The 22,727-nt window shown below is 45.0% G+C and overlaps 1 protein-coding gene across 1 annotated transcript in view; it reads right to left on the bottom strand.

The window, feature by feature from the left end:
- Nucleotides 1–22,727, bottom strand: part of MARCHF4 (membrane associated ring-CH-type finger 4) — a 93,447-nt gene that overhangs the window by 70,487 nt on the left and 233 nt on the right. Inside the window, 1 exon segment of the mRNA XM_041408696.1 lies at nt 22,527–22,727. This exon segment is cut by the window's right edge and continues 24 nt beyond it. Coding sequence (XP_041264630.1) covers nt 22,527–22,727 — 201 coding nt within the window.

Genomic DNA, 22,727 nt, shown 5'->3' with positions numbered 1-22,727 from the left:
TTTTCTCTTGTAGGGCTTCCCAGTACATCCTGGCTTATTTATCCTCTGTCTTATTTCCATCCCAACTTTACAATCAGATCTGGGCGAGCAGCTGCCAGCACTGACCCAGCTGCTGAAGCCCAGCTGCACTCGAGTGAAGTCTGTTTCAGATCAGGGACAATTCTGACTTCAACCAGCCTCCCTGCAAGGAGGGAGCCTCATGGAGCCAGGGCCAAAGCCATCAGCTCCTGTAGGCAGCTCTGTCTGAGCCGAAAGGGCTGTGAGTACCTAACATCCCTCCAGGGAGACACTGAGACATCTGCAGCAGCTGAAAAAATATATAAAATGAGGCAAGGTTAATAGTGGCTATCTTGGGCATGTGTGCCTGTGTCTCCTTCTTTCATGCTGTCTGAGGGTTTATAATTCTCGATGCCCTCACCATGATGGTCTCCCTGGGGAAAAGGGACAGCGCAGTGTCCCCCGTGCCCAGACAGGAGCTGGTGTGTGAGCAGAGGCTCGCTGGAGGACAGACTGGCAGGGCAGACATTTATGCCACAGGATTCCAAATGCCAGGTGAGAGGTTTCATACTGGCACCATCCTTTCTTCCTTTAACCAGCCTGTATGCCCCTCCCTGGCTTCTCATTCAGCCCCTTTCTAACAAAACCAGCCTGGCAACACCCCTTCAAAAGCCACGGCAAATTCCTGAGCTAAGCCAAGTTACAGCAGTGAGAAGCCACTGCTCCATGAGAAAGCTCTTGCTCTTTGGGAGAACAAAACTTGTTCTGCTTAATTGCTCCTGGCAGTGCATCCTGGCATAATGAAGGTGGGAGCAGTGTGGCAGGGAAAGGCAGTGCTACTTCTTTGCACCGAGCCTCAAGATCCATCCCTTTGTGCTAAAAGCACAATGCGATGCTGGGCTCTCTCCTTCAAGTCACTCGCGCTGGGGAAAGCAGCGTCTGCATTGAGCCCAAATCCTCCCTGCACACATCCCCAGCTCCGAGTGCTGGGAGGAGGCTCGTCTTGCTTTATTTGTAATCCCATGAAAAACCTAAAGTACGTCACAAGTGAGAATCTGCATTGTGGAAAGGCTTTTTCATAGACCCTTTGGACTCTGCTTCATGCGCCCAGAGAGCTTTGCAACAGTTAATTTTGCCTCCCAGCTCCCGGGAGGGAGGGAGGGATGGAGGGAGGTGTTACTATTTGCGGTTTGCTAAGAGGACTGTGAGATGGATGGCTGAGAAATAAAGTCTGTGGCCTGATGGGGCTTCTCGAAAGCATTAACACACTTTCTTCCTTCTCACCCACAGGCACAGTGACGTTTCACACTTCTGCTGGGGTCTGGCTCTCTGGAGACCTGATAGCTGTTCCCTAATGCCCCTCCTCTCACAGCAGCTTAAATAAGAGTCAGAGCCAGTCAGGAAAATGGCTCCTCTGCAAACCAGCAATGAGGTACCAAGCCCCATGGAGCCTGGGAAAGCCTACCCTGTCCAGTTATGGCACCTAATCCTAACTCATCATAGGAGAACAGGAAAGAATTTTTTAAAAGAGGAAATTAGTAACTATTTAAAGGAATATGAATAATTTATTTGACATTTTTGGAGACCTGATTTTGGTTAAATAAAGGATTTAGTGGACACAAAACCAAACATGTCTCAAATAGCCTGGCCTTGGGGGCTGGCTAGAAATTGGTCAAGATTTCCTGGCCATCCCCAGTGCAGGGGCTCTCCGGGTCAGTTCCCAGCAAAAGCAGGTAGGGAAAAATTCTCTTGCTGCTGGTGCTGAGTATGCTCAGGGACACAGGGCAGCCAGACCTGGCCAGCTGAGCCCATCTACCAGTCCAGAGCTCCTTCTTTGACTGGCTTCTCCACTGGGGCAGGCTGCATTTTATCATCACTTTCTCCCTTGGCAGAATAGGACCAGATTGAAACCTTTAATCTACTTCCTTGAGGGAGACAATGAGCAGCATTTCAATGCATGTGTCAGATGACCACACTTATGCCTTTTGATAGCTGAATCCCACAGACAGAAACAAGCATCCACAGGCAAACAGGAAAGGTATCTTCCCTTGAAAGAAGGTGCTGTAGTGAGGCAGAGATATCGCTCTCTTTCTTTGAACGTCATAAATGCAATCCATTAAACAGTGATGAGCAGACAGCACTGAAAACAAACACCAAATTAAGCAAGCCCACTCTAAGGGAGAGGTTTTGCCTGCCTTCTCCTCCCACACTCCTGCCAGGGAGGAAGGTGAAGATAAAGGGAGGCCACCTGGAAGGACCATTCTGGGGGGCTGGGCTGGAAGAGCTACTGGAAGAGGGAAGTGGGGATGTGCCATAGGAGAAAGAGCCTTGTGTGAGGACGGTCACAAGTGTGTACTTAGCAGTACTGAGCTTGGGAAGCCTCTGGGAAGTGGGGGTGTAGGAGAGGTGCTGCTAAGTGGGAATCTGAGGTGACAGTCACTGGGAATATGTTACTCGGGTGCCTCAGCAAGATAGGTGGAGAATAATACTGAAAGCAATGAGGTTGATATCTGGGGAGCAGGGGTCTCATGTTACACTGGAGGGACCTGGTGTAACCTACAGTAAACCATGTTGATGATAGGGGAGGTTGGGGGTTATCCAGGGAATAGGGGAGGAGTCATGCCAGAGGTACAGGTAAGGCAGATGGTGGGCATATACAGCACATCTATCCAGTTTTTCCCAGCCCAAATTTTCACTAGTTAGATACTAATTTGATCTCAAAGTGAAGGATGGCAGTACCAGCTCCCACAACGTGAGTGGGGAGCACAGGCACCTCCTGGACATCAGTCATGGACTGCCTGCTGACACCAGTTCAAAAGGCCAAAGCTTTGCTCTGCTCATTAGGACAGGCTCTCATGCTGGGCCAACTCATTTGTTCAAAGGTCAGTCAGACAGAAGCTGGGACACACTGAGTGAGATGGCTGCAGGCACAGTCATATCTGAAGGCAGGCAAGTGGGTGGGCTCACATCTCTGCATGCTTAAGAATCTTCTCACTGTAACACCATTCTCCAGAATGAGAAGACTAAAACCTATGACCAGTGACTTTGCAGCCATTTCTCAGTCTCCTCAGCCCCTGTTTTTATTAAGGTCACAGAATTTAGGTTGGGAGGTCCCTGGATTTCTTTTGTCCAGCCTGCTGCTCAAACCTTGGCTAGCTTCAAGGTTGCTCAAGGCTTCATTTTGCTGAATTGCCAAGATGTCAGAGGACTGAGATCCTACCATATGTCTGGGCTCTTGTCTCGGTGCTGCTCTGCTCTCACTGTGAAAGTTTGCTTCTGTATATCCAGTGAGCACCTCACTTGCTGCAACTTGTGCCATTGTCACTAGACCTCTGCTGTGCCCCTCTGGCTCTGTGGTCTTTATGATCTGACTTCAAGTAGAAGAAAGCAGCTGATCTCCCCTTTCATCTTCCTGTTGCTAGACTGAACAAGTCCAAATCCCTCCACCTCTCCTCACACATAATGTGCTTCTGTCCCTTTAGCATTTTAGCATCCCCTACTGACTAGCCCAAATTGTCCATCTCTCATTTGTGCTGGCGGAGTATTTGGGCACTAAGAAAGTTATCTCTGAAATTGCAGCTTGCAACCACCTCGTACAGCCTTTCTTCCCAGGATGGCCAGAAGACGTTGCCTCCCTGAGCTGGGAACAACTTCAGTGTCACTTGGGAAAAACTGCAGAGTCTGTAAGAACAAAAATGGCATGGCTCCATGCCTAAAAGTGTCACTGGCTTTCTTTTTCCTTTTACAGAGGTAAAAGGGACTTCCTCCTGGGACAGATATTCAGATGTCAGGCCAGGCAAGGAGCTTGTTTTCTTGAAGAGCTGAGCTTGAAGTTTGCTTTATCTCTGGGCTGAATATAAAATAATCCCCTTAAAATTGCTGCAGAGTATCTTCAAATGCCTTATACTTCATTGTTGCTAGAAGGTAGTTCTAAGTTCTTAGTATTGGGATGCAATTCTAGGCACAGTTTATGCCTAAGTCTGTGCTGCCATCTCCCCCTTCCCACTGCCTCTCCTGTGTGTACTGCCCTGCCCTATTACCAGTGCTGTGTTGGTGACCAGATGGTCAGATAGGGGAATTTATTTTAAAAAAGCTCATCAGAATTTAAAAAAAAATTGAGATCAAGTCCCTGGCTGCATGGTCCCTGGTGCTAGAGCTTGGAAAGGGTTGAAATGCAGAGCTGAGGCTGCTGGTCATTATAGCTGCAAGATCTTGGACTGGCTCAGCTTGCTCATGAACACACATCACCAAGACAGTGGACAGTCACCCTTACCCTGAGGAAAGGTCTGTAGATAAGACTTTACCTTCTTTCAGTTACACTGACTTCTCTTTCAACTTCAGTGACACCTCCTTCTTTCCCTTGGAAATGTCCCTGCTGCTCCTTTCTGAATTGCTGTGCAGGGAGACACCATGTTGGGAAGATAGAGTTTCTGAACTGACTTTTGCCTGACTGTGCTCACCGTGGATGTTCTGCCTTCCAGCACTGCATGTCTTTCTTTCATGCAGCCTTTACCCAGTGCAACTCCTTTGTGCCAACCATCTCCCTCCTCATCCATCCCCCAGCAAGGTGTCAGTCTTCATTAGCAGAGGAGTGCGGGGTTTGCTGGTATAATTTCCCAAGCAGTCTGTCTGAATACACAGTTGTAGTGGAGAAAAGGTACTCCAGGCCTTTGCTCACTGTTGTGAGCTCGGGCACTTGTGCTGGCATGGCCAAACTCAGCTGGGATAGGGGTTCCCTGAGGGCTGAGCTCCTGAGAATTTTCTCTAAGGACAGATGCAGAGAAATACCAATGTCCATACTATGATCTGTCCCAGCCCCTGCTCTAGAAGGGAATCACTGACGTAGAAGCTTCAAGGACATTGACTCTTCTTTATTATAAATATTCAGACATATCAGTGTCAGAGGGAGATGCAACTCTCTTAATCATTCCCAACACTATCAACTAGACAAATAATGAATAAATTAACTAAGCAAAATTAAAAACAGACTGAATACCTGGGAAAGTGTCTTGACACTGAGTTGCCTTAGGATAATCTCTTAGGGACTTGGGGGAGGCTGTGGTACTCCTGGCATGTGGAAACAGATGTAGAAAAGCAACAAGAGAAAGCAGTGGAAACAATGTGTAGGTGCTGCAAGGTAGGAACCAGGGAGGAAACAACAAGCCTTTGATATCTATGACACAGCTGGAAGACTGATAGATTCAGCCAGCTCAGATTTTTTAAAAATCCCAATAATGTAAATTCCTTAAGTACGAGCCAAGCCTATGAATAAGATAAATCTCTTAGTCACTTTGCCAGCGATATCCTTCTAATCTCATCCTTCCTGAACGATGCTGCTCAGCGCTGCTCAGAGAGTGAAACACTTTGCATAAATGGGTTTGCTGCTCAGAGCAATCACTCATGCTTCCCACTCCGACCCCAGGATTAGAGAAGTCCCCTGGATTAAGGCTGTTACTATTTAGAGTCAAGGGTGAGCCAGCTAAGCAAGGGCTCAAGGGAACTTTCAAATGATTGCAAGAGAGTGAGAAAAAGAGAAGGAGAAGTGAACAGGAGGCCATCACCATCTTACGGAATTGCATGTCCCACACTGGTGTTGAACTGTTCTTAAAGTGCTTTACAAAGAGAAATGACCGAATAACAAGGAATTATTGACATGCACATGGGAAAATAATGAACAGTAACTCAAGGGCCAACCAAGCCAACTTTTTCTTTAAAAAATAAAGATGACATTGAACTGATGGTGCTGTTTGCAGAGATGCTGAGTGCCTTGCTTCCCTTCAGACATCTCTGTCTGTTGAATAGACCTAGAAGCTTGAAATTCAGAGCCAAGGTCTGCTGAACTCTTCCTCCCAAAAGAGAGACTGGAAATGACCTGCTGAAGGACAAAAAGCGATCTGAGGACCAGAGACACATCCCCTGTGCTCCATGACCAAGAAGCGCGTGGAGCCACTTACATCCAAATGATGAGAGCCTCAGCACCATCAGATTTCAGACTGACTTAGGCCACTTTATGAAGGTGAAAATACCATTCTGGATTCCAAAAATAGGAAAACCATGTTGGTTCATCCTAATTACACCTAGGACCATCATAAACCATTTGTCTTTTCCTTAGTGCTCCCCTGCAGCACAGACACATGTGAGAACTGTTCCCAGTACTACTTAGGTAGCATATACTGTAACATAGTATGTAATCCCTTAATACACAAGAGCTTTTCTTATAATCCATGCTTGTGTGAACCCAGACAAATATTTAATACATTCTTATCACACCAACAGGAAATAGTTTCATAAATTCTGACAGACACATGAATTTTCAGAAGTGCCTGTCACACGTTTACTGAATCATTCCCCAAGAACTTCTCCCTTTCACTATTTCTCTGTGAAGACCGATTCTGCTGATGCTCTCCCCTCCCCATAGGAGAGTTTCCAGCAGCAATTCCAGTTGCATACCATAAAATGGAAAATAGTGACTTTTCAGAAGCCAGAGGATTTTTGCTGTTAGCAACATCAGATTGGATTTTCAGTGTTTTGCCAAGAGAAGGGTGTCCTCATGCAGTTTCTGCCTAGGTTCACAGAGCAGCTTTTCTGGGCTTTGGTTAATTAAAATACATCATGTCTTGCACAACTTTTGAACTCCATTTCTGTAAAAGATATGTGAGGCTGCAAGCTGTCTGTCACATTATGCATGCCCCCCATGCCAAGACTGTAGAATTCTATTTGACTCTAAGTCATCTATTAGATGTAAGACAATTACTGTTTTTAGTGAGTCAATTTTTTCTCAGTAATTAGCAGTTGTCAGTTCAAGTCAGCTCAGTGCTGGTGTCACTCAGTGACTTCAAGGCTGTATTTAAAATCTTTTTTCTCCCACACAACAACTCACCACAAACAATATCACTTTTCCTGTCTTGTCCACTGGAGCCATTTTGCACCATGATTATCCTGATTAGCCAGGCCAACAGTGAGGAGCACTTGTGCTGCTTGAGCACAGAAGGGACTGCCCAACAGGAGAAGAGCTTGGCCAAGAAAAGGCAGCTCACCTTCTTGACCCTATTTCATTTCTATATGCTTCAAATCCTGGCTGCGTCTGTCTTGCTATAAAAATGTCAGACTGTCTCTAACACTTATTTTTGCTCATCACTTCAGCGTGGCCTTACTTGGCAACTTCTCCCATCTGTTTACTTCTCCTCAGTGTTGTGCATGCATTTCTGAATTGCTGTTTACTTATAATAACATGAACACTCAGCATTTGCAGAGTACCTAGGTTGAAGTAATTTCAGTGTTTTGTAGTTGAGCAAGGATTCCTTAAAGCATTCCTAGAAGTGAAGGCTTCCAGTCTGCTTTATGGAGGCATGAAAGGGTCCTACGTACTCTATGTAGATGTAGCAGCTCTGTGTGCACTGGATGCCCTGGTTCCTAGATAATCAATGGAGGTCTAGTCAATGTTGACAGCAGAGCCCTGGGAGTGAGTCAGCGGAGCAAATGTAGGTGTCTGGCTCTCCAGCTCCGCTGTCTGCATTCGCTAGGGGCATGATTACCTACCTCAAGATGTTTTCCACTAAGAAATCATTGCGTGGGCATGACTCAGCTCTTGATTTTTCACTGCCTAAACACCCAGTCCACATGCAGACACCTACATCGTGACACTCACATTGAGGTGTCTGCAATTCAGAGCTGTGTCCCACCTTGGTGATGTGCCCAGAATCACAGTTTGTTTACAAAGCTCAGACGAGAAGCTGAGATCCATAGTTGTTGCTCATCCACTTTCATTCACTTGAACTGGAAGAGGAACCTCCTCTAGACAAGCCACCCCAATGGGGGAAATATTCTAAATGCATCCTCTCAGAGCCAGAGACCAACCCTCTACCTGTTATCCAGTGACCCAGCTGCCACCCTGACTCTAAAATCTGGGGTTTGCTAATTCTGACCTCCTAGGGTAACTCTCATCTGAAGAGGACTGTGTTAGCTGCTCAGTTCCCCACACCTTTTAGTCTAATTATTTTTCTTTAGCAGAAAGGCAAACCTGGCTCTGCAGAAAGCAGAGGTGCCCTCTCCAAGAACTCATGGAGACAGTCCATTTGGTTTTCCTCCATATCGCAGTGTGCCATTTGCTTAGCGATCTTCTGACATGGCCAGGAAGTTTTCTTCACCACTTGCATTATCCAACAAGGGCTCGCTACTGTTCCACAGTCACAGCCCTGACACCCCAGTGTCAGAAAGTACTCAAGCCTAAATCAACTTCTGAACCATCTTCATATCTTGGATCTTCCCAGGTCAGCCTGCTTTCATGACCTGATGAACTTATAGATGACCAGTCAGATGGAAAAATCTTTTTCAGTGGATGGACACAGAACACTGGTAAGTGGATTGAAAAACCACAAGACACGGAGGCCTGATCTCTGAGCCATTGTGATTCAGTACAGTTGTGATATACTGCAAATCACCACACTACACTGGCCATGCCGTGCACACACTACTGGAGAAACAGATCTCTCACTACAAATGCACCAGTAACAGCAGAAAGCAGCTCTCCCCAGCTGGGAGATCTTTTGGCTGGTGCGCCGTGTTCCCAGCCCCATAGGGAGCTCAGCAGAGTCCTCCAGGAAAGTGCCTCACAGCAGCTGAAACTGCTGCATCTGCTCCACAGCCCAGCTGTTCATCATGGCATCAATCTGCCCTCTGCAGGAAAACGTGACCCACAAGTGACCATTTAATCTCCTCAATCCAATTTGGCTCAGCCACGTGGCAGCTGCCTTCTCCCACACTGCCACAAGCACATGTACAGCCAGGCCCTGCTCAGCGGTGAGCGCTGGGATCAGCACACGCTGCGGCAGTGCTGGCAGCTGGCTGCTGCCTGGGAATCACACAGAACCTCTGAAGACAGAGAGGCCACGGAATGTGCTAATGGGAACCTGGGACCCTGACCCCCATGGCTCTCTGACCATCTCATGACAGCCTGAAGGCTGTGCAGTCCAGAAGCAGAGCAGTGCACGGGAGATACTGATGCCAATGCTGCTGCGCACATTTCAGGAGGGAAGAAAAACAGCTCAAGGCGACGTAGACAGAGTGATTTAAAAGGAAACAAGATTAAAGACAGTCACGTGAGTGCAGCTGTGTACCAGCAGTTGTGCCATATGCATTTAGAGGTAGATGGATATCTGGCAAAACTCCTTCTCTCTCCCTTGAAAGGATCTAAATCACAGGAAGGGCTGTTATTCGTGCTGCAACCCACCCATGACAGGTGAAGCTGTGTCAGAGGGTACCAAACAGTATTGGCCAGGTGTACAGGGCTGTCTGAGAAATGGGACTTGGGGTGAATATTTGTTCCAAACATGTACAGGACATGCCAAAGCGGGGGGAATCCTGATGGTTTTCCCTATCTCCATGGATTTGTACAGCCTCTTTTTGACTCGTCAGTATCTCTGGGATACAAATAGCTAACGGCCTTAGGAGCATCTACATAGGGGTAAAGACCTTGGCCTGTACTGATGGTTGTACAAAAATGCAAAACAGTTGTCAGTCAAAGTGAGTTTTGAACTCAAAGTTGTTTCATTTCCAGCTGAGCAAATTTTCTCTTATTTTACAGGATACAGAGAGAACATACTCTCTTGTGCCTAAGCACTGCTCCTTGTCTCTGCCATACAACAGAACAAATAGCCTAATCAAGCCAAATGCAGAGCATGCTGAAAAACTGGGAACATTCACAATGTAGTTAGAGAAGGTGAAAATCTCCCCTGTCCTAGGAGGACTGGTATTGCTGTTCCACTCACAGCACTTAGCATTCACAATGTAGTTAGAGAAGGTGAAAATCTCCCCTGTAGCCTAGGAGGACTGGTATTGCTGCTCCACTCACAGCACTTACGGGCAAAAATTATCTGGTAAGAAAAGACAGAGTTGCATTGCCTTGTTGGAGAGCTGCCACCTGGAGAGGGATGAAGTTATAAATCCTATGGAAGGAAACACACAAATGGGGCAATGCAGAACTGGGATGCAAAGAAGCAAGGAGCTGATGAATGCCATTAGGCTTTTTTGGTGGCATTGGGATTGCAGAAATGAATGAATGAAGCTACATCACATGCAACAGAACCTTGTGCTGATCAGAGAAGCAGAGCACGTGTTTTCCAGCTTTCATCTGTCCCAAGAACATCCCCTTCCATCTTCTGTTTCATCACAGAAACCCAATCTCAGAGGCCTTCTCACATCCATTACAGGGAAAAATAACTGGATCCAACACAAACAGAAAGCAGAGCTATGCTATGGTAGAAAACCTGCCACTTTCAGAGATCACAACTTCTACCCTGTATGTTTCTGATCCTCCTAAACACAGGCAGAGCAGCTCAGTTACACACACACACACACACACACACACACACACACACATTTGTATGCCTTGTGTTTGCAAATAATCTCTGATGTGGAGCTTATTGGAGTGCTCCGTGGAAATCTATAAGCCTGTAGCAGCTTCTGCATCCCCTTTGGCTTACCATAGCAATAAGAACTTCTGAAGAGTCCCTGCAGCTTAGTTTGCTTTCCTACTGACAGATGCACTTTGGATGCCTCTGATCAAAGTTCTTCCTCTTATTAAGTTGCAGAGAATTATTTCTGATATTCTCCCTGCCAGTCATGATCACTTAACTACAATCCTTCCCCTGATCACCTGGCTCTCCACTTCAGCTGAGTTTTCCACAGTGATGGAGTGGCACATAAGAGTTCTGCAGGCTTGAGAAAGAGCTGCTGCCATCAGCCATCTGCCAAAGGTGTTTCTTCAGATTTTCAAGCAGTCATAGGTAGGGCTGGATCAACATCCTCCCTTTTTCTGCTGCCTGAAGGGCAAGTCCCACCATTTGGCTGTGTGTGACCACCGTGTTGTGAAGGGCCCTTGAAAGAAGCTGACTGAAATAACAGATCCTGGACTGGGATCAATGGAGAAGCCTCTAGAACTTTTACTATACAGTTCCCTATGTTTCCTAAATGTACAGTTTTCTGAAATATTCCAGTATTGACTTCAAACTTGCTAGTTCCACTTCTGCTGACAGATGGATCTTTTTCTTGCCTTTTTGTAAAGAGAATTAAAAGCAAAGACAACAGCAGAACCAGAAGTTCTCAGAGCAATGGAGCCAAACAGTGTGCATGTTCTCCCTGAATTGTACCTGGTAGTAAGGCTGCTTTTTTGGTGTCCAGTAGGGGTGGGCCTCTTATGACAGTTCCCCTCCATGGCATCATGCCCCACTTGGCCACACATTTTCAGGCAACTCATAAGAGCTTAAGAGTTCTGCAGCCCTTTATTTATCAAAGGTGGCTGGGTTTGGCAGAGAAGTTTAAATGTCACTGAGTGTATCTTGTGAACTTATAAACAGAACTGACACAGATAAGTACTGATGCTTAGGGAAACAAGTAAGAAAGAGAGAATATTTTTCATTTCTATTAAAACATATCCTGGGACAAGTTTTGAACAGCTTTCCAGGCAAATAAATTGAAGGCAGAAAGCAGAAATGGTCTGTAGAAGAGAGAATTGCTGTAAGATTCCAGAAAGCAGCAATTGTAACAGAATGCTTCTGTTTGTTATAAAGAGACTAATGGGTGTTTTGGTAGTAATAAGACAATGTATAATAAATTTCTGCTATATTGCATATTTTTAGAGATTCATAATTTTTCAAAATCTGCTTCTGTAAAGTTGAAAATCTTAGTTGCAGATCTCTTTTTGCTCATCCTTCTGTTCAATTTAAACAAAAACTATTCTTGTTCAATCAAGGTTTTCTACAACCAGTATTTCTGTAAGACTCGGATTTGAAATAGAATCACCTCCTTGAGGTTTAGTGATTATTGGATCCAGAAGTGTCCTGGCTATGACAAAGAGACATAGCTGAGCTTTTGCTATTATTAGCTATGTTTGTTCTCATTCTTCAAGGTATAGATGGGCAAGTATTTTCCCTTGGCATTTGTCTGACTACCATTACACAAATCTCAGCCCTTGTCCAAATCCACACTGAGGAGTTAGAGCAGACACTTAATCCTTTCTTTTGCACAGCTCCTCCTACAATCACTGTAAAAGCTATGGGGAGATCTTACTGCTGTCTTCAGCAACTTCATGGTACAGCAAGAAAGCCAGACTCTTCTCCAAGGTGTGTGGTTACAAGAAAGAGATACAATTTGAAACACAAAAAAATTATGATTATAAATCCAAAATACCCTCACCGCACACATTTTTACCACAAGGGAGATAAATATTAAGTCTGGTGTCCAGAGACATGACTGGAATAACTGTCCTTGGAATTATCCAGCTCTGGATATCTGGAGTGGTCAGGTCTGCTTGAGTAGAAGTTGAACAAGATGATCTCCTGAGGTTCCCTAAAATCCTAAAATATTCTGAGCTTGTGTGAATTTGTTTGACCTGAGTTATAACTCAAAATTGTCACCATCATCTGACATTTGCACTGAATGCCTGAGCACACCTTCAAAGAGATGAAGCTCCTATCTGGCATCACCAAGAAAAAGATGAGAGAGGAAATCTCATGAATAGCTGCAGGATGGGAAGGCCAAGAACTCTCCCACAGATTTCACATGTCTGCAAAAAGGGCAAGAAATAAATCATAAGGAGTGGGAAAGGTAATAACAATGACCCAACATGACCAGCTGGGCCAGGTCATGACAGTATAGCAAACTGGACTTTTTCTATGAAAGAGTCCTCACTTCAGGCTATGGGGGCTCTAAAAATGTTTTTCTTAGAAATGATGTAGCCATCCTGTCTATGAAGAAAATTCTCCAGATGTGGGTTAAATGTAGGTGACAGCACTTCTGCTCTCATATGTCAGAGGAGGCTATGAACTGTTTTTTTCCTAACTAGCTGAATCCCATGAGTGTTTTTCCAGGCTAAAAGTTTCTTGCTTTTAATCTGATGTGGAATAAAACTGTCTTCAAACACAGAACTTCTTCCATGAGGGAAATCTTCTCTGCCAGCTAGCCCAAGGGTTTTTGAAGTTGGTTTCTAAGTATGTGCACAGTACACAGTTCTTTCTGTGACAGAAAAGACAAAAGTTGATATGCAAAGACAGTTTCAGTTCTGTGTTTCCCTAGATTTTCTCCTTGGGCACTGCAACAATTTCCCATTGTTGGAGATCTGAAAATCAAGAAGGGATATTTCTTCTCCAGTCCTTGCACTGCTATTAAGCTTCAAGCAGGAATTTCATTGAGGGAAGTTATTTCACTGTTATTACAGAGAGGTTCAGACTAGACTAACCCAGTAACTCCCTCTGGCCTTAAATCTTGTAAGAATGCCCGCCTTTTCAATGTTAAGGAAATATTGGGGTTTTATGTCCCAAAATGTGAACTCTGTAGGGCAAGAAAAGCCTTTGCTTCACTTCTTGGTGCAATATTTGACATATTGACATCCTGTAAAGGTTATCATAGTATTAAAATAAAGAATGGTCAGGAGGCCAGAAGCACCCATAACTCTCCTTCTGCTTCTTGTGGAAACCCTCTCTTTAATTACTTAACTACTATTTCTCTCTGATACAGTATTTTATTATTACCTACTTTTCTTGAATGCCCATCTGATCCATCTTAATGTTCTTTTAATATCACTTGGAATGGGATAATAATATTCTTGTACTTCTCCAGCACCTTAAGCCTTGACAGGTCCTAGTGTGCTTAACAAGGAGAAAAAGAAAAGGGAAGTGCTTAATTCATCGGACAGTGCAAGGTCATGCAAGACATCAGACAGAGAAGACTGATAAAACTAAAAGTACTGGGGTGTTTGGAGGAGCAGGTTTAGCCCACGGCCCTGTACTTGTATGAAGTGCAAACCATCCATTGAGCTCTAGTTCAGCACCTGCAGGAAATTGCCAGGGTAGGTGCTGATGTGATGTGGGTGAAGTGCCAGCAGGATTCCTGCAACGCTGACGCTGTGTGTTATGTCTTCAACAGATCCTTCCACATGGGTTTTTTTTAGCTCTCCCAAACACTGAGAATTGGAGTAAAAAACTACACAGGATCTATCTGGGTAAGGACAGGGAACACTGAAGGGTGTGGAGAAGCACATGAAAGTTGTTGGAAAACCACTTCTTTCATCAAGATACCAGTCAAAGAAGTCAGCTTCTTGGTTTTGACTCCACTGAAGCAGGACAATGCCTGTGCTGGGAAATTGGAGAGGGAGGGATCACAGTAATGAAAGAAGAAATGAGGACCTGACCAAATGTCTGTGCAACCCTAGAGAAAGCAAATGAACACAGCATGAGTACACAGCTGGGATATGAGAGACAATAAGCTCAAGCTGGGCGTAGGGTTAATGCCCCAAGTGACAGTGCTAGCACAAGAAGATGCTAGGAGGAAATGTGAGCCACCCCATCTATAAAGTGATTGAAGAAGAGGTGGTGTGGGCAATATTTCAAGCACGACTGGCTAGAAGCCTGAATCCGTCAGGAAAATCATATTCAGCCCTGCTGAGAGTGGCTGTAATTGGGGCAGAGAGCAGACACCTGAACTGAAGGAATGAGGATCCATTCGCTCTTCCTCCACATGGCTATAAGTGGGCAGAACCAGCCCCAGCCATAAGTCTTACCTATGGCAGTCACTGGATCCTTAAAGAAAAGCACAACTGCTCCTCCAGCCTTTTCCTTCTAGCTCCTCTCAGGAGGCAAGGCAGAAGAGCTCAAGTCATTAAGGATCTGAAGATTCAACAGAGTTAATGCTTACTGCATCTGCAGGCCCTCCTGTAAGGGGCTGCTCCTGGGGAAAAATGGATGCAATTCAGTAAGGCCAAATGCAGCTCATCCACCAGTGCAGTAATGCCATCTGCACAGAGCCAGGATGGAGGACTGGCCAAGAAGCAGCTCTGAAGGACATGGAGATCATGAGCTGAGTAACAATCAATAATCATCTGCTGTTCCCTAAATAAATGAATAAATAAAGAGGGCAAACATTAGCCTGGAATGGATGATTTCTGCTACCTGTTATACAAGATTCAAAATCTTTCTGTCTGCTTGGCACTGACAAGGATTCAGCTGGATAATTGTTTCCAGTGCTTTTATAACAAAATGTGGACCATTTGGTAAGGGTAACACCAAGGATGATTAGTAGTCTAGAAAATACATCATAAAAGGAAAGGCACAATTGGGATTGTTTGGCCTAGGGAAGAAGGAGTGTTATGGCTTCAGATGTCACTTAAACTAGTAAAACCCTGAAAGGATGAATTTTCACTGTATTTGCATGCAAATACTGGAAAATACCTTCAGTTACTTACTTCTTGGGGAAAAAGGAAAGGACAAGAAGAAATGAGTGGCAGCAGGAAAGATGGGTTCTCCAACTATGCCCATCATTAAGAACTGGTTAGACCAGGCTCTGTGAGGATTTTGGATGGGTAGATGTCTTCAGACGTGGGCACTGCCCCATGCTTGGGCATGATCAGTGCATGCATTAATTAACAGAGGAGACAAAACTTTCTCAGGGATCCCTTCAAGATACAACTACCCCATCCTCCATGGAGTTTACACAGTCTTCCCCAAGCACAGCCTGGTTCCTACGATAGACACGAAGTACTAGATATAGGAATAAACCTTTTTTTTTTTTTGTATGATTCTCCCAATCTGTACCAGCCCTCACTGCCCACCCAGGGAAGCAAGTTGAGCTTGTGTGACTGTTGCGAGCGATGTCACCTGTGTTCCAAGCTGCACACAGAGGAGGCTTGGATTTGATGGTACATAGGCTATAGGAGAACCTGTGCAGATAGAGACAAATAGGATGGGTGAGACCAAGCTCTGTGTCAATTGGCTTTGGCCAAGAAGAAAAGAAGGAAGAGGAGGTGAGAGAAAACCACTAAAGAGTGTAAAGAACAAGAAAAGACATGACAGAAGATGTGTGAGAATTTCAGTATAGAGGCCTTGTCACTGGAACCAGTCTGCCCACCATGACTGTGCCTTATCTCATCACTTTTCACAGAGGGACATGGGGACAGTCCATTTATTATCTACATAGGTTTCCAGGTCCTGCTGTTACTTTCTTCACCAGAAGAAAGTCATCACTCATCACTCTCCACTGCCAACAGTGTAATCTGTTCTACGGTAACCAGTGATAAATCAGAAAAGGATAAAAGGTAGGTTGTGAAAAGATGGGGGAAGATAAGAAAGTCTTCAGCATCAAGCAATTCATTTTAGGTAAGCGATTCTGGTTAACAAAGGAAAAGGAGAAAGATAAAAAGTTAACAAGCTATTCTGTAAGTCTGGTTTCCCATGGAAACCATATCATGATGGGGTTATTCTTTTTTTTGTCTAATGGGATACACGCTCCTATTACAGCTGCTGTTCCTTCTGAAGCTCTGTCCTCCATGGACTCTACAGTGTCTAGCACAGATAATGCTACAATCTCTCCCTCAGCAGGACATTTCTAGCTTTCCTCCTCTTCACCCAGCTAGTTTTCATGAAGCATACAGGAATTTAGTGCCTTTCAGATCTCTGTTCTCAGCCAGATGTGGCTGTCATTAGTCAGTAGGTTTAGAGGAGGGCTGATGAGCATAGCCTGTAAAACTAACACCATCACATGGCTTTATTCCTGTGGCAACCAGATAATAAAGGGATGGGATGGTCACAGACATGGACCACTAACAATTACAGTACATTTTATCATCTTACTAGAGGCCTAGGAGGAATGAAGATGTGCAGCAGGCACATGGGACACACAGTATCACAGATTTTTGGCACAACCATTTCTGACTTCTGGACCAGGCCAGCCTTGAATGCAAAAACACCGATTTGAGCAAAAGGCTGCTACAGAGGAGGCCCTTGCTGGGAATGAATTTTTGCTGAAAAGACAACCTAAATGCAATTCAGTTTTGTACGAACAGAGCCCTTCCAGAGGCAAGTGTTGCCTTTGTGGAAATAACAGTGACTCTACAGATGCAAACAATGGAGCTACATGCTTTTGCATTGCTTGTTCTGTCACTAACTGACATCAGCCACTGTTAATCATGGCCTGAAATGTATATTTAAGAAACAGTGACACACAGACAAGTTCCTTCATGAAGGCTTTTATACAGGGAAAAGTAAAAGAAAAGAAAAACCGCTACTCAGGCTAGCTAGTAGCACTGAAATAAATGGGTCAGGCATCAGAGTTTCAGCAGGCACAAAAGGTGAAAACCTTGTCTTCCAGAGCAATTAAAAGTCAATGGGATTAGTGGCTTTCACTATTATTTATAGAAACCCCGCTGTGTGCACAACATTATTGAAATACAGGGGTCAGGTCCCTGCTACTGGATGCCTACACTTTTGCTGTTGAAGTTAATGGGAGCTTTGCCAATCAACTCTGTGGCAACAGCAACTAAATCTAAAATAGGTGACATCCTGGGCTCCATTCAGTTGATGGCTCAAGCAAAGCTTTTGCCAAAGCCAAAATGTTCTGCCTGCACAGTACGGATTTCATCCTGGGACAGGTGAAAGAGGAGAGGTAGCTATAGAGGTGTTAAGATTCAAAGACAGGAAGGGACATGGACTGAATGTCACAGGAAGCATCCTCTCTTTCTTTCTGTCTCCCATAAATTACAATATACAGACTGAAATCTAAATGGCTACATTCCAGCATCTCTTATTCTTCAGTTTTAGCAGGACTGGCTGTTTTCTAATGAATGATTTTCCTCCTAAGAGCAAAGAAATGAATCCTGTGGGAACACACCTATGAAAAGGACATGGATGGAAGCCTGCACTGTCATGTGATTCAGCATGTTTGAAAACAGTGTCCTGATGGTCTAGCCAGTTTGGACAGACTCTGTGAAGCACCAACATCTATATGTGCATGTTTTCTGGGCTTTGGACACACTTGTGATACTGGTTGCACAGTTGTTCCTTCTTCCACTCATTCATTATCATATTTGTGCCCTGAATTCTGACACAGACTGTCTCTTTTCCTCTTTGTCTCACTTTAGTACTTCATTTTCCTCAATCTTGCAACATTGCAAATCAGAAATCAGGTATCCCAGACACCTCCTCCAATCCTCTGTGCTGCTGAGAAACCAGTCTGTACACCAGCAGTATCTCTTGAGCTTAGCTCATGCCTTCTACGCAGACCCTACCATGCAAGGAGCTGATGATGCTTTTTGCTCATGTCTGTACCAGGAAGAGGTTGAGATTCTCACCAGCTATTTCAAGTAACACAGACTAATGACCAGATGTTCAATGGTACTGACCACTCCCTGAACCTACACAGGGTCCCAAGAATGCGTGTTAGTCCAGGATGAATAATTTGAGGTCACTTTAATTCTAGAGAAGTCCTGAACATGGCAGGTGCCTACACACAGAAGACATTACCTTACATGAACATGAAATCCAGAAATGCACCTGCAGGAGTGGATCTCACTGGTCAGGCAAAGGAGACTGGTGAGCTGTGAGGCAAGACACCAGCTCCAGGGCCCTGCTCCCAGTCAGTCTTACCCTGACCTCTAGATTGGCTTCAGCTATGAAGGATAAATTTACTTTCAGAAGTGTTATCATGAATTGTGATGACTGTAGATATTCATAATAATCACATGGCTTTACAATACTTCATCAAACTTTAGCTCTTTTTTGTCCCGCACCAGGGAGCTCCACAGCCCAGTTACATCTCACATAGAAATGCATGTCTTAATATCCATTTTAAATTGTCTTCCCTTCCAATTTTCTTGAAGGTCTTCATGTTCTCACATTAAGAAGCTGGCGTCCAAAAACTCTAACAGGAAATTTGGTGGGAAGAATAGTCTTCATCCAAGCATTTCTACTGAATACTGAGCTAAGTCCCAGCTACCAGCCTGCAGGTAAGAGTCTACACTCTGTTCTCCCTGGTCCTTCATAGCCAACTAAATTTACCACTACTGACTTTTGAAATCTCCGTCTTTCCAGCATCTTTCCCCAAAAAAGAGAAAAAGAAACACAGACTGAAAATGACAGGTAAGAAAAGATGTGCACACACTCTAACTGACAATATAACAAGCAAACCTTGAAACACATGGCTTTCCAAATTACCTGTTTCATTTAAGAATGGTTTTCTATTTAATTTTCAGCACAGTTGAAAGCACCACTTCTGAGATCCTAAACTCCACAGCACTGCTAACTCCCTGTGACGTGGGCTAACAGTTTATCCCCTGATGCAAAGGGTCTTTTCACCCAGTAATCCTTGACTTCCACCATGGTAATCCCCATGACTTGCTTTCAGCTTGGAACCATACCAAATACTGCAAAACGTTTGTCAGAGAGGAGCTCATCTTAGTTTCTTTCTCTTGCAGAACATTGTCAGAGATCCAGGAAAGTAGACAAAATTCTACAAACACTAAGCATTAACTAAAACAGAAGAAAATACCCCAGCATTTTTCCTCCTCACTTTCTCCCCAGAGCTTTGCTGCTCAATCCAGGGTCTCGGAATTTGCTGACACAATGGTGCAGGACGTTCAGTCATTGAAACCTTTGAAAATGCCAAGCAAGTCCCTGAAAGGAAATGCCATTACCAAGAGCTGAGTTCAGTCCCGCATCTTCAACAATGTTTAGCTCTCATTTTCAATGAAAGCAGCTGCCTTTTTCAACTGTCAGACCTGAGCAGAGTTTGCTCTTCATGCCCTCAAAACACGAGCCCAGATGCTGTGATGCCCTGGTCATCAGATCCACTCTTTTCTTGCCCACATCCCTGGTTTCTCTTTGCTAACACACAAAGATCAGAACAGTTTCACAATAATGAGTTTTCCTCCTTCCTACAGTCCTCAGCACATTTTTAAATGAAAGAATCAGCTTACCCCTAAGAGCCACAAACCAACATGAGGAGCTTACGATTTAAGGAATTCAATAGCCTGAAGTATCATGCATGTTGGGCAATCACAAATTTAAAGCAAAAATCCCTACCAATTTTATTTTGCATTAGATACTAAGTAAAACCTACTTGTGAAGCCAGATTACTAAGAAACCTTTTTGGCTGTTGTTTTGGTTGGGATTTTTTTACATCAAAACAGGATTAAAACTCACTGTCATTTTATCTGAGTAAATAAGCTTAGAGCGCCTAACAGTCAATTTATAATGAAGGCTTTTGTTCTTGTTACTGTGATGCAGCCCTGTAAATTTGCCCACAGCTGCAGCAAATTCAGATGGTTTTGACAGGTAAATAAAATACTATTTAGATCTGTCATTGTTATTAATCTGCAGAGTAAAGAAATAGCAATTATATTTTGTTTCCAAGCAGATAAATTTTCATCATGATCTTGGCAGGGGTGGTATAGAATAATGTGCATCTATGACTTTTACAGTTCTGAGGGTCCAAAATATGAAGAGTCTTTGGTCAGCTGTTGAGCTGTAAAAAAAAAAAATTGGAAATAAAGGCTAAACCAGTAATAAACACCATAACAAAAAGGAACAAGGAATGTGGGATTCAGCCCTGTTGGAGTTTTATTGACATAAACACCAAATAAACCAAACTGCAGGTCTTGACATCAGCTGCACCAATTCAGTGCTCAGTTATTCTGAACTGTACTTCCAGGAAGCTGTGTCAGAATCTGGCTGTGCTTTAAAACCCCACGGTTTGGGCCTCCATAATGACTTGTGCTTCCCAGCTGCTGCAGGGGCAAAAGGTTTCAAATACTTCTCAAACAATGCTGGTGAACAAAAAATTATTTGTGGAATAAGGTGCTGCTCAAGGATGAGTAGCAGAATACAGCTGCAAATATCTTATTGTATTGGTCAGAATACAATAGAGAATCAAAAAAGAAATCCTGGTGAAAGCCTTATGAGATGCCAGTCACATCTGCTCAGCTCCTCACTCAGGTAGGCTGGCAGATGGTCAGCAAATAGTCTCACTTTTACAATGCAACCTACACTGGTTTTCAGAGTGAAAATTAGGATGCAATTATTTTCAAGTATTAATGTCCTCCAAGGAAGGAAGCTACCTTTTAATTCTGCTTAGGCTCTATTTGCTCTGACACGTAAGCCAATCTCGCAGGTGCCTACGTCTTGTGTACACAGGCAGAATGGCAAGCCAGGGAAGAGTACTAGAAATGTGGAATAATCCAAATTCCCAGGAAGTGAATTGCACGGCTTCCAACTTTTAGAAGAGATGGGAACAAGACAAGCAAGAGAAGAAGATGTACAGTATCTCCAAAAAAGGATTATTTCTTCCATTTCCATATGAAACCCTATGACTGAAAACTGTGCTTCACAGCTATCTACCAGCTGCATAAACCATTAGAGAAGGCTACAGTCCACTGAGCACTGAGCTGTGACCTATGGAACCCTTGGTATGACACACCCAGCAGGACTGTGGATATTGGGATCGGTTGGTGGCAGACCCCACCTCTCCCAAGGAAGAATGGAAGCCCATTCCCCACTTTCCAGCACCCATCACCACCATCCTCAAACCAACATAAGGGAAGGCAGAATCACTGCATTACAGATGTAGGCAACTTTGGGAAAGGCAGGATGTGTGCCAGAGCATGGACACTTTCAAATGAGAACTGGCTTTCTCCTTAACGGATCACCCAAGTCCATGAAAGGGAAAGAACACCTGGAGTAAAACCCATTTTGCGTAAGATTTCAATGTATCACCTTATATGCTAATATCTGTGCCCAAAATGGAAACAGTCAAGTTGAATTTTGCAATCCTTCTTCATACAAGGATCCCCTATTATGACAGGTGAGGGAATTATCCTGAGTAACAATGGTTATCTGCACATATGGGCTTGATCCCACAAGCAGAGGTCTGCAGCCTTCCTTGCACCTGCAAGCTGTGTCATGTTAGGTACAAATGTTGCTGGGTACATCACTCTAAGGAAGTTGCCAGCCTGAAAATATATGAGATGCTTTTAATTGTCATTAAATATGGAGCACAATGCTCGAGGGTGGCATCTTATATTCCAGCATGGTTGCATTTGTTTCATTCTCCTGTATGCTGGAGGGAAACTTCACTGGCCTAACCTCAGTTTGTACCACAGAGCATCTCAAGGCTGCAGCTTCAGCAGGTACAGTCGTAGCCAGCCGTGTTTCTCCTGCAGATTGTGCAACTGGGAGCACGGGAGCAGAGGAGCACCTGCACAGTTCCTATTAGCCATCCCCTGGGAAACACTGAAGTGGGGTTTTCTCGTGCCACGTGTTTTGTACAGACTGAAGTTGTATTTTTAAAAGCAAAGAGCACTTTAAACTCCTCCTTTGCATCACTTTTGGAATCATCGCGACTGGGTACCCACAAAGCACCGAACAGCCTCCCTTGCGCTCCGCTCCATGAAGGTGCCAGCATGTCCCTCCTCCATGCCACGGCTGCACGGCTCTCAGGCTGGGCATGAGTGCCCGGGGCAAGGCTGCCGGGAAGCAGAAAATGACGGAGCACGCCTCCACCCCAAACCTCGCTGGGCAACTCTACCGAGGTGCAAAATCTGGAGCCCGGGGCCTGTACAGAAGGCAGAGCCCCTCTGGGTTTGGGGTCCTGTTCCGGCCAACAGGGACAGCTCCTCAAGCAGCAGGCCCCGGGTCCCTCAGGCCGGAGCGTCGCTGCCACCGGGCCCGTCGCGGCCCTCACCCCAGCGCCCACCGCCCGCGGTGGCTCACCTGCTCGGGCCCCTGGAAGCAGATCCTGCAGAGCGGGGTGCGGATGCCGCTGTCGACACTGCTGCCCAGCGAGTAGCGGTCCTCGGCCTTGCCCTTGCCGAAGTCATCCGAGGAGGTGCTGCTGGGCAGGGAGGCGGGCGGCTCCCCGGCGGGGCTGCCCCACTCCTCGGCGGCCGGGCTGCCCGCGCCGCCGCCGCCGCC

This window comes from Onychostruthus taczanowskii, unplaced genomic scaffold (assembly GCF_017590055.1).
Source record: "Onychostruthus taczanowskii isolate IOZ18803 unplaced genomic scaffold, ASM1759005v1 scaffold10, whole genome shotgun sequence".
Classification (NCBI taxonomy): Eukaryota; Metazoa; Chordata; class Aves; order Passeriformes; family Passeridae; genus Onychostruthus; species Onychostruthus taczanowskii.
This window is presented reverse-complemented; position numbering and strand designations above follow the sequence as displayed.